The following is a 14,522-nucleotide window of genomic DNA, read 5'->3' on the forward strand; positions in this document are numbered from 1 at the left end:
AGTGTAACCATTAACCTGACAATCAGATCACCCATTCTCAGATAAGTTTATATTTAATGTGTGAAAAAAAAGGGAATACTTTGCAACAGTCCCTGGAGGGAAGAGAAAGAATTGTGGTGAGCAGTCCACTGACAGAAACTGCTCCCTGGAGATCCCTTCCCCCTTGCCTTCCTCCCCTCTCTGAGTGCAGTAACTCAATCCACAAGGTAACTGAACTCTCCTGAGGGAATCTGGGGCACAACAGGCTGCAGCTCCTTTCCAAACAAATTCATTTCGTTTATTTATTTTAAAGTCCACTGATCATCATCATCATCACAAAAAAACCCCATGGGAAATGCAACTAAAGAGAAAAACAGTCCAACCAAGACCTAAGAACCCAGAGCTATGAGCAGATGTGGGCCTGTGTGGCACGGCGCCGGCGCACGCGCGGGAGGAGACGACCCCGTGTGCCGCGGTTGTGTGGCCAGAGCCGGGGTCCTTTATGTCAACCGCTGAACGATGACGGCGTTGAGCAGGTTGGCTTCCTTCAGGGTCTGGTTCTCATCAGTCAGCTCTTTATTGGGGAAGGTGGTCATGAGGACGAAACTGGTGGCAGCCATCGCTGGCCGAGCATCTACTATGAAGAGCCGGATGTCACGGATCCTGTCCAAAGGGATCAAACACACAGGGTGACGCTGTTACTGCACAGCCTGGACAAATGACTGCTCTCCCCAGAGCGTGCAGCCCTGCAGTGCTGCATTTATATTGCAGCTCTCACCACAGGCCACACCAGGCTATTCTGATTCAACCTGGTCCCATTTATTGAAATAGCAGCAGCTGCTTTCTGGGCTACAGACTCAGCTCAGTGTTCTCTGTCCATGTTGTCTCTGTTTCAGCTGTCAAACTGAAAGCCTCCAAACCCTTCACGGTGAACAATTAACAAACTGACACTTGCTGAGCTCGTCACACACAGCAGAACCCAGAGGATTTCAGCTCCTGTGAGCAGCCACACAGTGACACAGGATCCATTTCCTGAACTCAATCACAGAGGTTTTTGTAACTTTTTGCCCTGAGCTTGACTCTTATAAAAACTGGAGGAATGAGTATAAATGATGAGATCAGGAAAGTGAGAAGGATTTCAAGAGAGCAGTGGAATGAAGCATATCTAAGCCAACTTTGCTCGTCGAAAGAAACAGAATTGTGGTAAGAGCATCCCTTAATGCTTCATTCAGCCCAGGGAACAGCCCCACAGAAAAGTCTAAACTGCATCAGAATAACTGAACCAGGTTCCTAATTATCTGCCAGTTTCCAAAGCCTTTGGAAGAGATTCAGTTTTTTATAGGAGACATCAAGGAAAGTTCTGCTGGTAACACTTACGCTCCAAGATGTCAGATCACTGGCTATGATCTGTCCCAATTTGGAAAGCAAATCCTACCCAACAGTTAGCAACTGCCTTAAAAACACTCACAACAATTTCATTCCCTTTCACCCATGCAGAAGGATCCCCAGAGCTCCCTCTGGCATGCTATCCAGGATTTTAACACCTGCTCTACCCGTGCCCTGGCTTGCAGTGCCGTTTAGGCCTTGCCTGTGCTCCCTGTTGTGCTCATACCTGTGACTGTGGTTGAACTTCTGGACCAGGCGCCCACCGTCAGCGAGCCGGATCTGGATGTTGGTGACGGGCTCCGACTCATCGATCACAATGGCAGAGCTGGCTTTGGCTTCATTCTCTGCCTGCTGGGCTGGCGAGCTGGTGCCCATCACCTGGGGCGCGGTGCTGCCAACAGGGAGACGCAAGGTGAGCTGTTAGAAACCAAACTCACCTGGCTGCAGGGCACCAGGATCAGGCAGCGAGCTCACCACCTGCCAGGCCCAACTACCAGAGCTCCTCCACACGAGACACCAAGCAAGCTGGAAGTGAGAATTTTTGAGTCAGCCAGTTAGCAGGAGCTTGTCTAGAAGTTCACCTCTACCATCCCCTTTGGTACCACGGGTCCTCACACCCACAAGGTAACAGGAAAGTGTGACTTGGAAACACTGCTCCTTAGCAACATACCGTGGAGGTTCCAAACCAGGGATCTGCCTCCTGCTAGGGGGAAGCTGGGCCACCTCACAGGACACGTCAGTGAGCCTTGTTTCCTTAGAGGAACACCTCCCATTCCACAGGCACCCAGTGCCTTTCTTTCAGAAGGATGAATCAGAAGAAGGCTCCCCCTCACAAGGCTCAAGTGACTCTCTCATATTACACGTAGTAAACCAGTGTCACCATTTTCTCACCTGCCCAGCTTTTGTCCTTCTCCAGTAAAAGCTCTGAAGACACTTTTAGGTTTCACATAATCCTCATCACGGTGATCTTCCATGTCCAGGTTCACCTGTCCGCCCCGTGCTAACCTGCGCAGCTCAGCCGGGACTTCCCTGCAAAGAGAGTGTCCTAAGGCAGCTGCCTGAAGCAGCAAGGCAGGAATGTGTGGACAAAAAGCCCAAGACCTCTGGAATTTCAGGAATCACAGAGAGCCTTTGCTTAACTGACAGGGTAGTTGCACACCTCCCCACTAAGAGACACAAAGGTTACTTCTCCCTGGCCCTCACCTGCAGTGACACAATGCATCAGAAATTCTCAACCCAAATATGAACATGTTTGTTTACTTCAAACTCTCAAGGCTCCACATAGACCAAACCCACTCCCTGTTTACCTGAACCAAATGTTCAATATTAAGAGTAACTAATTTCTTGCAAGAAAGCTCAGGTGAAATGTGCCACGGATTCAGAGGCCTGGATTCCACAAACGCTTGTGTTTCAGAGAACAGCTGTTACTTTTCTCCCCTCTCACTGCGTACCCTCTGCGGATATCATCGAGGAACTGGGCATTGGACGGATCCTGGTAGCTCCTCAGCTCTCCACTATCCAGACTAAATCCACTCTTCCAGAGCTTCAGTACAACATGCACCTGCAGCAGCCCCAAAAGAACAATCAGCCTCACTGAGCATCTTGATGACAAAAAAAACAGACACGAAGTGAAAAGTTCCTGATGGGTAGAGGAGCTTCAAGGTGCAGAAAACCTTCCAGCCATGTTTCTCTGGGCTAAGGGAAAAACCCAAAGCATTGGCTTTTACGTAATGGTCAGGTGTCAATTCCTAGAAGGTGGCACCACAGTCCCCTTTTGGATAAACATGGCTGAAGAGCCAGGAATGTGCTGGGTAAGGATCCTAAACCAGGCTCCCATCATGGCCATGACCTTGTTTGGTCACAAACCAAGCACAAGGGAATCTTGCACTGATGCTGTCAGCTCCAATCTATGGATATATATTGGATATAAGTAACAATGGATAAAGAAGAGTTAATTTCCCAATGCTCTTTGCACACTGTTTTTCCCAATCTGCACTTGAAAGAAAGGCTCAGATTCTTAATTAAAAGATCACCAGAAAACTGCTTACCTAAGACCTAATCATCTATTATTTTCTACTCAGAAATCCCACAGGAAGCAGGATTTACCATATTTCTGTCCTTGTGAATTTCTATCAAGCTTTGTGACTCTTGGGGCTGGCAAGCTCAGTAGCTGGAGCAGAGAAATCCCTGGGGTGACAGCTACAAACCTGAGCAGAGATACTCACATCCTGAGAAGAGTTCGGTCTCCTCTCTCCTGCCACGTAAGCCGACTCCTCCTCTGGAGTAGCCCCAAGGCGATACCCTCCCCCTGCAAAAGGCTGTGAGAGGGAGGCAGGCACAGGGTTACAGAACTACACAGACCCAACAGAGCTGCTTCCCTGTCCCCAGCACCCCTGTGGGTGAACAGGGGCTTCATGGCATCAGCAACATCTACTGCCCTGCAGGCAGTGACAGCTTCAGCAAGTTAATGTGTGGCACAACAGAGCAGCTTTTCTTGCTGCTGTGACACACAAAATGGAGCTGCACTAAGAGAGGAGCCCAGACCTAGCTGCTGAGATAATTCCAGGACTCCTCAGTACCAAACAGCTGGCACGGTGGAACCTTAACTGAAAAGGGGAACAGAAGGAAGAACTCGTCCCTCCTCACCTTTGGCTTGCTTGTCTCACCACCGCTCTTGGCTGTCCGATCGACCGCCACCGCGCCGTGTTCCTTGGCTCCCTTGAACAGATCCTCCACCAGCTCGTTGGGGCTCTTCTTCCTCGGAGGACCCACGATCTGCTGGCCACTTCTCTCTGAGCCACCGGCATAAAACCTGACAGAAAGCACGCGGCTCCTGGTCAGCCCTGCCCGCTGCCTCTGCAGGACCCAGCGGGTGGGACCACAGCTCACTTGTGCAGCTCAGTGAAACCCCTTGGATCTACAAGCACTGGCTACCACCAGTGTGTCTCCCACTGCAGCCATGTGCAAGCTCCTGTACTGCAGAGACTTTCTTTTTATGTCAATTGCTGTAAATTACCCGTGGATCAATGGCAATAAAGTGGTAACAATGCTTAGACCTGGGAAGAAGAACAGCCCTGAGGGACAAGCCCAGTTTTAAACACCACTACCAGCTCGATTACCCAGCTGAGCAAGGCTTCCAGCAAATTTCTGACCTGTCAGAGCAACATCCAGCCGGAATTCTGAGGGAAGGCACACATTCATGCCACACAAAGGATGGATCTCAACTGGAAGCAATGGATGTGCAGTCAGTGAAGTGCAATTAAGCACTTCTGGAAGACTGGGTTTATTAGCTTCCAGATGCCTTGTAACACACAGAGTGAGCTCCCAGCTGCCTGCAGACCACGGCCCATCCAGGCTGAGCCACCCCTTCAGATACATCAGTTCCATTCCATTTACCTTGCCTGTCAACCTTAAGGGTATTTAACTACTTAGAGCTGACATTGTAGGAGACTGTCCTACTAATACTCTCTGTTCCACCTGGAAAGGGGCCCTACATTTTTATTTCTGCCTCCACACTCCATAACTTTACCCTTAAGCAACACTTTAAAAAAAAAAAAAAAGAACCCAAAACCAAAACCCCGACCAAAATAAACCCCAAAACCGCAAGCAGTAAGAAAACCAATCCCTGCATAATTCCCACATTTCCATTCCCTATGGACACAAATGAGGATCTGGGCTGTTTTCTATTCTTACCTCAGGGCTTCCACATCCCACTTTAGGCTTTCTCTCAGTGCTGAGAGCTGGTGCTTACACAGCTGAGCACGTGCTTGTGCACAGGCTTTGCACTGACAAACCTGCCCTGTCAAACCTCAGTCGGTTCATTACACAAACTTCATAGCCATGGAAACCCATTTTTCAAACAAGCTGTACACAAGCAGCACGTCCTCCCAAAAGCAGAGGGACAAACACCCAGCATTTGAGCCTTCAGCTGCTAACTTACCGCTGTCCCTCCTCCTCTTCATCATCCTCCTCCTGCGCATGCACAAGGTCTCTGAACGAGGTTACTCGGTGGTCACTGCAAAAATCCAGCAAGAAGGATGTCAGCCTGGAGACACATTCCCAGCTGGAACATTGCCCACTGACACAGGCTCCTTCTGCAAGGTGGGCTCTGTTCACCAACACCTGACCCGAGAGCACTCTTCCCTCAAGATACAGCCAGTAACTCCTCTTTAGAACTGGGCAGCATTCCCTTACCTCAAAGGGATTTGGTAAGGTAAAGTTTGCTTTTTTGTTTTATAAAATGCTCGGCTTGATCAGCTCAGGTGTCACACAAAATGAGAAAATATTCTTCCTGCAGAGATATGATCTGCTCAAATGAAAGGTCACCAACAGACTGTTTCTAATGTCAAAAGATAAATCAAGCTTTTCCTGAGCAATGAGGCAAGTTTTCCTAGCTGATCTCTGGCTTACTTGTGCAATAACACCCACGCTTGTGATGTACAAACACTCAGATTTTCACAATTTCTAAAGAGCCACACAACGTCAAGCAAACCTAAACACAGAGCTACTTCTCCTGAAAACTAACATAGTCAGTGCTTTAGAAAGTTTGTTTTGTCAAGTTTCCAGCATGGAGCTGAAGCTCCCTCTTCACCTGGCTCCAGTGCCTCTGGATATGGAGCTGGGTGTGGGCTGGGGAAGGGTCAGGATGTCCTCATCACCCCCGTCCTCATAGAAACTGGCGAGTGCAATCTGGAAAGGAAAACCACCAAAGCTCCTCAGGAAAAACACACACAAACAACCCAACTGAAGCATCTGTCACGCTGGACCTCCTAAGGCACCTCACACTGAAGACACTTCATGTCATTCCCCCTGCTGCAGGTCCTGGCAAAGACAAGGCCTCAGGAGGTTGTGCTATTTGGCTGTGTCATGGCAGGACACTCACTGCTGTAGGGATGTCACCCTCCCTGTCAGGGAATGTCAGGGCCCTTCTTCTGCAGCACTTATGCAGGGGTTATGCCAAAATTACTGCTCTGAAACAGCAGCTTTTGTGCCATCCATGAGCAGACTCGGAGTTTAACACAGCCAGTTTGAGGAGAAGCAGGGACAGGAGCAGGTCAGAATGGCGGCTGACTCCCCCTCAGCTTGTTTGCTGACAGCGCCAACAGCACAGCACTGACAACCTGACCAGCATTCCAGGAAAACCTACACAACCCCGGCAAACCCCAGACCCACCGTCCCTCAGCTCGCGCTACAAAGTGAACGAGAGAACCAGGAGGGGCCTCAGTCCCAACCAGCCCACGGCCCCGCCGCAAGGGCTGAGCCCGGCGACGGACGGGGGCGAGGCCTGAGCCTGCGGACACCGACCTCCGGCCCAGCGCTGCCCCCCGCCAGCGCCACGGCCTCCTAAGCCGCGGCCCCGCCGATCCCCGCGCCGGGCCGCGGAAGGCAGAAGGCAGCGGCGGAGGTACCTGGAGGTCCCAGCCGGCTGACTCGAGGAAGAATCGCGCTCGCTCCTCCTCGGCGCCGGTCACGGCCACGAACTCCCTCAGCGCCTCCTCCCTGTCCGCCATCTTGCCGCCGTGCAGCACCCAAACCCCGCCGGGCCGCCCCGCACCGCCCCCGCGTGCGCCGCCAAACCCGCCCGGCCGGAAACACCCGGGGCGGCGCGCAGCGCCCGGCCCGCGCACAGCGGCCCCTGTCAGCCGGGAGGTGCCACTGCACCGGAGTGAGGGCCGGACACCGGGCACCGGGCACCGGGCACCGGGCACCGGAGTGAGGGCCGGACACCGGACACCGGGCACCGGGCATCGGGCACCGGGCACCGGGCACCGGGCACCGGAGTGAGGGCCGGACACCGGACACCGGGCACCGGGCATCGGGCACCGGGCACCGGGCACCGGAGTGAGGGCCGGACACCGGACACCGGGCACCGGGCATCGGGCACCGGGCACCGGGCACCGGAGTGAGGGCCGGACACCGGACACCGGACACCGGGCATCGGGCACCGGCCACCGGCCACCGGCCACCGGGCACCACCGGGCACCACCGGGCACCGGACACCGGGCACCAGACACCGGGCACGGGGCACCGGGCACCGGACACCGGACACCGGGATGGGCAGCACCGAGCCCCAGTGTGCGGCACTGAGTCCCGGGGATGTGCAGCGCCAAGCCCCAGAGCAGGGCGGGTGTAAGGCCACAGGCAGGGGCTGTGTGACACGGAGCAGCGCACAACAGCCTCTGCATTCGTTTATTTCCACGTTCACATGACAGCGCTGGCAGTGGCCAAGCCCTGGGACCCGGTTCGAGGAGGCAGGGACTGAGACGGAGCAGGATAGGGCAACAGCTCCTGTGCTCTTCTCTTCATGCGTTGGAAGAGGAAGAAGAGGAGACCACCGAGGAGCCCCTTCTCCAGCAGGATACAAACCCACAGGAGGACAAGGCTGGACAGAAGGTTCGCACCTGCAATGGGACAGAGGATGTGAGCAACCAGGGCTCAGGGACAGGCAATCCCAACCCACAGCAGGGAGCCTTTCCTGGGACTTTGAGCTTCCTCAGAGGGTGACACCACACAGCTGCCCTGGCAGGCACCCCGTCCCAGCAGCTTTGACACACCCTTATCCATCTGGGACCCCTTGCTCAGTTCCCCCTGTGTCGGGTTGGAGATCCACAGGACGGCTGAGTAGTTGACAGGGGCCTGGGCATTGTGCACCACCACGCAGGTGATCGTGGACCCGTTTTTCTCCTCCGTCGCTTGCACCTCCACCTGGTGTTTCAGCTCGAATAAGCGCCGGGGCAGCTCCGATGGCCGAAAGATGTTCTCCTCCTTTATCTTAATCCCATTCTCCAGCCAGGAAACAGACATGTTTGCTGGGTAAAACTCCTTCATGTGGCAGGTGAAGGTCACGGTCTTGTTCACCTCGACGGGGCTCGGCTCAGCACGCACTTCGACACTGGGGGGAACTGGGAAGAGAGGCAGAGCTTGGTGTTTGGCATCTCCAGCTCTGCTGCCCACAGGGACCCCTGTCCCTGCCCCAGGATCCCCTGTCCTCCTCCCAGGGCCCCCAGCCCCACAGGAGCGGGACACCCCAGTGCAAGTCCCCCAGCCCTCACCTCGCAGGGTCCTGCTGAGCTGGTACGTCCCACGCAGCGGGGCCGGCAGTGTGGAGTGCTGCACCTCACAGATGAGCCGCGAGCGGACGTCATCCTTCTGCAGGGTCACCATCACTGTGCTGGACACGTTGTAGGATTTCACCGGCTCTTCGGTGACCTGAGGCAGCTGAGCCATCATGGGGTCCTTGTTCTTGAACCATTTCACCCCAATTTCTTTGGGAAGGAACCCTCCAGTCGTGCAGGTGAAAGGCACCGACTGCCCCGGCATCGCTCTCTGCTCAGGCCCGGACACGAGCGGGGGGCTGGGTTTGGCTGTGGGGAGAAGTACGGGGCCATCAGACCAGGCTCTGCCCCCTGCCCAGCCCTGGCCCTGCCAGGAGCAGGGTCTCCTACAAGGGCACGGTGATGGCCCACAGGATCCTCTCCTGGAGCAATCCCAGAGCCCTTCCACATCCCTGCCCAGCCTGAGCAGACCCCGCTGGGCTGGTTCCCAGCAGGAGCTGCTCCGGGAGCCCCACTCACCTTGCACAGACACCTCTGTGCCATTTCCACGCCGAAGCACCTCCTGCACACCAGTGACTTTCCTGGCAAACTTCACACAGTAGTAGGTGCCCATGTCCTCAGGCTCAACGTTCCTGATGTGGATGGTGAAGTCTGTGTCGGACCCAACCACTGCTCTCGTCACACGGGGTAAGGGGTCCCCTCTCTGGCCATAGATGGTCTTGTTCCCACTGCCCAAGCCCTTCAGCCACCTCACAGGACCCAGTTCAGCCATTCCGGATATGGTGCAGTTCAGGGTGAGCGTCTCTCCCGCTGTCACCAGCACCTTGTCCTGGGGCTGCTGCAGCTTGAAGTTCTGGGCACCCACACCTAGGTACAGCAACAGGAAGGTTTGGAGTTGACAAGGGGCCCCAGGGCTGGGGCACAGCACAAGGCATCATTAGACCCTGGCTCTGAGCCTGGAGCAGCGGACAGAGAGGTATTCCTGTCACTTGTCCCCCAGGCTGCTGAGGACTGCAGGATGAGGAAGGCCCAGACTCTTGCTGGAGTAAACTGAACTCCTCATCTGGAGATAAAAGCAAGCTGGAAGGGAGGCATCGAGAGGAGATCCCTGGATAGCCACAGGCACAGGGAAGGACTGCCAGGCCAGCAGTGTGGGGAAGTGTGCATGGGCCTGTGTGATGGGGCTGTGCAGGCCCCACTTACCCGGGTTTCTGCAGAGCAGGAGCAGCATCAGGCACATGAGAGGCAGTTCCTGCATCACTGGAGCCATGGGTATTCCCACGTCTTGCTCCCTGATGGCTGGGCTTTGCTCCGCTGGATTCAGCTCCGTTGGACTCTGCTGGACTGGGCGTAGCTTAGCGGGGTGCTTGGGCTCTCACCCAGCAAAGGGGAAGGAAAGGGGCCACTACCAGCCCAGTTCCCCCATGCAATCACATCCCATTTGCTTCTCAATGTCCACATCCTCTCCTGTCACAAGGCTGGTCCATAATGACGATGTCCACCCCACTTTCCCCTCAGATGTGTGCCCAGGCCACGGCCACCGGCGCTGAGCAGTCAGCGAGAGGGCCCCCCCTATCCGGCACACTCGCCCACACGTGGCCAGCCTGTGGCTCAGCACCCTGGGGTGCCAGGGGGACGCCCAGCCCTTGCCAGCAGGATCGGGGTGCAGGATGGTGTCTCTCATGGGTCGGTGATGCAGAGCAGGGCTCGGGATACACCGAGCATCCCACATCCCGAAGCCCCGGTGCTCCTGCCCCTCACCGAACCGGGGAGGACGCAGAGCCGCTCCCCGTCCCGAGCCCAGAGCAGCCCCTCGGCGGCCCGGGAGCGATGCCAGCGGGGTCTCGGCAGGGTGATGCCCGCCGGGGGGTGATGCCCGGCGGCTCTGCCGCACCCCGCCCGTCCCGGGCAGACACCAAAGCGTTAACCACCCGCTCGCCTCCATTTCCTGTCCCGCTTCCCTTTTTCCTTCCCGAAGTTTGGGCAGAACCGATGGCCGCGGCAGCAGCTCCGCGGCGAAGCCCCGTGCAGCGGCAGCTCTTGGGTGAGTCGGAAGTGGGGGCCCCCAGAGCCTCTCGGAGCTCCCCTGCCCCGTCTGCCACTGGTCATTAATGCGAGTGGACGGCAAAGATAAACACCGCTGGGGGGGGGCCCAGGATGGTCCTTTCCCGACCACCTTTTGGTGCAGATGCAGAGCATCCCCGGCACCGGGATAGGGAGAGCCGAGTCGAGCTCCGCCGAGCCACTGCCGAACGTATCGGGGGCTTTGGGCAGGAGAGGTTTGGGAACTGGAGGGGTTTGGGGAGGCAGGAGGGGTTTTGGGACACGGAGGGGTTGGGAAGCTGCGCTGGTCTACAGGACTGCACATCCCTGCCCAGAACACTGACTCCTGGAAGGCTCCTGGCAGGCTCCTGGCTGTGAACCCCAATTCCTCGCAGAGCCCCAGTGATCCTGGCTGGTGTGGAACAGAGCCAGGGTGTTAATGTTTAACAGCACTCAGGAGTTTTTCCTGCCAGGAGTTTCCCTTGGCTCCCTCTGCACCTCTCTGGCCTCCAGGCAGCTGCAGCACCTCCTGCAAATGACAGAACAGGATGCGGATTTATCAAATCATAGAATCACAGAACTGTTTGGGTTGCAAAAGCCCTCTGAGATCCTCGTGTCCAATCATTAACCCAGCACTGCCAAGGCCACCACTAAGCCAGGTCCCCAAGTGCCACATCTACATGTCATTTAAATCCCTCCAGGGGTGGTGATTCCACCACTGCTCTGGGCAGCCTGCTCATTTTTGAGACTTGCCCCTTGTTCATTTTGAATCGGGTTTCCTCCCTCCTGGTGCCTGCAGGTTGTCTCTGCCACATCCCAGGGTATCCCTCAGCTGCAAATTGGGGGATACTGGGGCTTCTCTGCCTGTGAGGCAGCCCTTGTCTCGCCCCATCGCTCATCCCTGAACCCTCCTGTCTCTGCCCAGGTGTGGATGCCAAGGCAGCTCAGGGCTTTGAGCTGCAGCAGCCCCAGAAGAAGGTGTCAGTGGCAGTAGGGGAGATGCTCACCCTGAACTGCACCACGTCTGGATCCGCTGCCCCTGGTCCTGTGAGGTGGCTGAAGGGCTTGGGCAGTGGGAACAAGACCATCTATGACCAGACAGGGGACTCCTTACCCAATGTGACAAGAGCAGTGGTTGGGTCCAACACAGACTTCACCATTCACATCAGGAACTTTCAGCCCAATGATGTTGGCACCTATTATTGTGTGAAGTTCACCAAGGAGAGCAATGGAAAAGAGGAGATGTTTCAGCATGGAAGTGGCACAGAGGTATCTGTGCGTGGTGAGTGCAGCCTGGCGGGACACTGCTCCCAGGGACCCCATCCCACAGCTCCCACCCTGCCCACAGCAAGGTCCTGCTCTGCCCCACACCCACCACCCTCTGCTCTGCCTCTGTCTCCACAGAGACAGCCCTGGTTCCTGGCGTGGTGGCTGCAGCTGTGGTGCTCTGCTTCCTCCTCCTTGGCCTCTTTGTTGCCCTTTGCATGTACAGGAGGAAGCGCCAAGGCAGGGCAGGCAGCCCGTGCCCAGCCGGGACAGTGGCCGTGGGCAGCTTCTCGTCTGTCCCTCTGCGGTGCTGTGCAGGGACCCCTGGCACCCCCAGGTTTGTACTCAGCACCTCTTCCTTCTGCACCCTTAAATGAGTAAACTGTCTTATCCACCTGCTTTATCTTGGCTTCCTTTCCTGTCTGGAGCAGAAATTTGCCACAGAAAAAGTCCTTTACTCACAGGTTCACAGTTCTGTTGCTTCTCTCTGCATTTCATGGAAGCACATGGCAGGGAGCTCCCTGCAGCCCCTCACCATGGGTCTGAGCCCAGCCCAGACATGCAGACAGCACTTGGTCCCTACTCTCTGCCTTCAACAGGGGCATCCTGCTGAAATTCGGGAGGGGAATTGAGGGCTGTGCTGGGGGGGGGGGGGGAACGACTCGGCTTCCTTTAGTTCTAATGGCCATCCTTATCCTTCCCCCCACAGTGAAGTCCTGGATAGAGAGAGCTCCCACCTGCCCAGCCAGGTAAGAGTGAGCTGTGAGTTTGGGGGAACACATCCCATGCTGATGCCCCAGCTTGCAGGAGCTCTGCAAGACTCTGGGGCCAGGTGGGACATTGGGTGGGCAGCAGCTGCCTGCATGTGGTCTCTGCACCATAGCACAGGGCCACCTCTGCAGCTGTGGCATCACCAGCCTGGCTTGAACCTGGTTCTTAGGGTTGTCATGTGCAGGGCCAGGAGGTGGTCTCGGTGATCCTCATGGGTCACTTCCAACTCAGGACGTTCTATGGTTTAGGGTTGTTTTTGCAAGCTTTTCCTTGCGGCAGCATTCCCCATTTGTGTGCACTTTTGCAGCAGAGCAGCAAGGAGGAGAACGACATCCACTACGCCGACCTGCAGCCCCTGCCCCCGGGCCCGCGGCGCAGCAGGAGCTCGGGCACAGCCCCCACTGAGTATGCCAGCCTCAGGGTAGCTGCCAAGTGACGCGTGGCACTGCTGCCTGCGTGGCCAGGCCGTGTCGAGGAGGAAGCAGGGACGTTTCTGCAGGGCACAATCAAGAAGAAGTGGAGCTGTTTGCATGGCACACCCCAGTCTCAGCTCTGCTCGCCATGCCCCCAGCTCAGGAGAGCTCTCCCAGGATCTGGAAGCCCTCTTGACCACAGGATCAGACCACGAGGCCAAGCACCTCCGCCTTGTGCAAGCTGTTTGGTGCTGATGACACCAGGAGGACCTCACACACACCTGTGTCCACCAGCATGAGCCTCCACTGGCCCTTTCCCGGCTAACAGGTCCATAATTTGTGTTACCTTGTCACCACCCTCATTAAAGCCAGCAAAGAGCCGTGCTGTCCAGTCCTGCTGTGCTCAGAGCAAGAGCAATAGTGCCTGTCCCACAGGGTCCTGGGGGGATGTGTGCCCCCCACAGCCACCCTGTGCTACTGCTGAGCCCCCTGGGCAGCTCCCACCTCCCACCTGCCCCAGGCAGCTGCCCCAGCCAGGGAATCTGCTCAGTCCCATGAAACCTGCATCTCCTGGCAAGGCAGGGGGAAGGTCTCAGGAACAGCCCCTGGTGCTGCTGCCCCAGGCTGAGGCCCAGCCCTCGCCCACCTTTCCCTGCCCTCCTCAAGGGGCTTGTGATGCTGTTAAGGCCAGGGCAGCTGGTGCCAGCTGGCCCTTCTGCCCCTTCCCCTGGTCCGTGCACATCTCCAGCTCCCGTCCCAGCCAGTCTGTGCACATCTGCTTCATGCACATCTGCTCCTGCACATCTGCCCCACGCACATTCCCTGCTTTGTGCCCACGTGTTCAGTGCCCACCTCCAAGGGGAGCGGGCCAGTGGCAGGAAGCCAGAGGGCAGAGGTGGCGCTGGCAGGAAGCTTCGGATCACGCTCCACACTGGGCACTGCTGCAGCCCCCAGCAACACCCGGCCACCACATACAGCCCCCCCCCCACCCATCTCCCCAGCTGTAGCAGCTGAGCTCCCACCACGTGTGGCCCCAGCAGCCCCCTTGGCAGGAGGAACTGAGGCCAAAACAGGCTTTCCAGGCAGAGGAACCTGCTGCCAGCACCACTGCCTGTGACCTTGAAAGCTGATACAGTCGCCAGTTTTCAGCTTTATCTACTTTTTTTCTGTGAGATGAGAAAAGAGAAGTGAAACAAGACAGTGTGACCCAGGGGAGTGGGGCTGGCAGGGAGATCCTTGAGGGGACAGAATTGTCATGGGGGGGAGAAATGCCACTACGGAAATTCATTTGCACAACTGAGTAAGAGTCCCCTGCTCTGGGGATGTGAAGTGGGGACAGTTTGGGGTCAGTTCTTTCTCAGGGGCAGCTTGGGAACACTCAGCACCCTGTGGGCATGGTGGTGGTTGTCAGTTTGCCAGGTCAGAGGTCTAGCACCTGGTCTCAGCCTGGCTCCCTCAGTGGGGGGCTGTGGGGCAGGGGTGCTGGGATGAAGCCCCTCCCAGTATTGCTTCCCAAGTGGAGCCATGGATCATTTCCCAGCTGAGGCAGTGGCTGCTCTGAGCAGGACTTGGGTTGCCCAGGCTCTGCGCAGGACAAAACCAAAACTGG

At 56.5% G+C, this 14,522-nt stretch overlaps 2 protein-coding genes across 2 annotated transcripts; both read right to left on the minus strand.

Annotated features, from left to right (window-relative positions):
* Positions 1-255: 255 nt before the first annotated feature.
* On the minus strand, positions 256-6,905 carry NSFL1C (NSFL1 cofactor). The gene is made up of 9 exons (XM_082292670.1): positions 6,774-6,905; positions 5,957-6,054; positions 5,306-5,380; positions 4,012-4,177; positions 3,591-3,683; positions 2,817-2,926; positions 2,257-2,394; positions 1,592-1,756; positions 256-642 (listed from the first exon to the last, which is right to left on the minus strand). Exons 1-9 carry the CDS (start codon positions 6,873-6,875, stop codon positions 480-482), a joined length of 1,110 nt encoding a protein of 369 aa, XP_082148796.1. The 5' UTR covers positions 6,876-6,905; the 3' UTR covers positions 256-479.
* Positions 6,906-7,566: 661 nt separating this feature from the next.
* On the minus strand, positions 7,567-9,754 carry LOC309579581 (signal-regulatory protein beta-1-like; the record flags this gene model as incomplete). Its single annotated transcript, XM_082292987.1, has 5 exons — positions 9,624-9,754; positions 8,940-9,287; positions 8,418-8,729; positions 7,920-8,267; positions 7,567-7,766 (listed from the first exon to the last, which is right to left on the minus strand). The coding sequence occupies exons 1-5, from the start codon at positions 9,688-9,690 to the stop codon at positions 7,567-7,569; spliced, it is 1,275 nt and encodes a 424-aa protein (XP_082149113.1). The 5' UTR covers positions 9,691-9,754.
* Between the last annotated feature and the right edge of the window lie 4,768 nt (positions 9,755-14,522).

Source organism: Coloeus monedula, assembly GCF_965178545.1.
Source record: "Coloeus monedula genome assembly, chromosome: 17".
Lineage (NCBI taxonomy): Eukaryota > Metazoa > Chordata > Aves > Passeriformes > Corvidae > Coloeus > Coloeus monedula.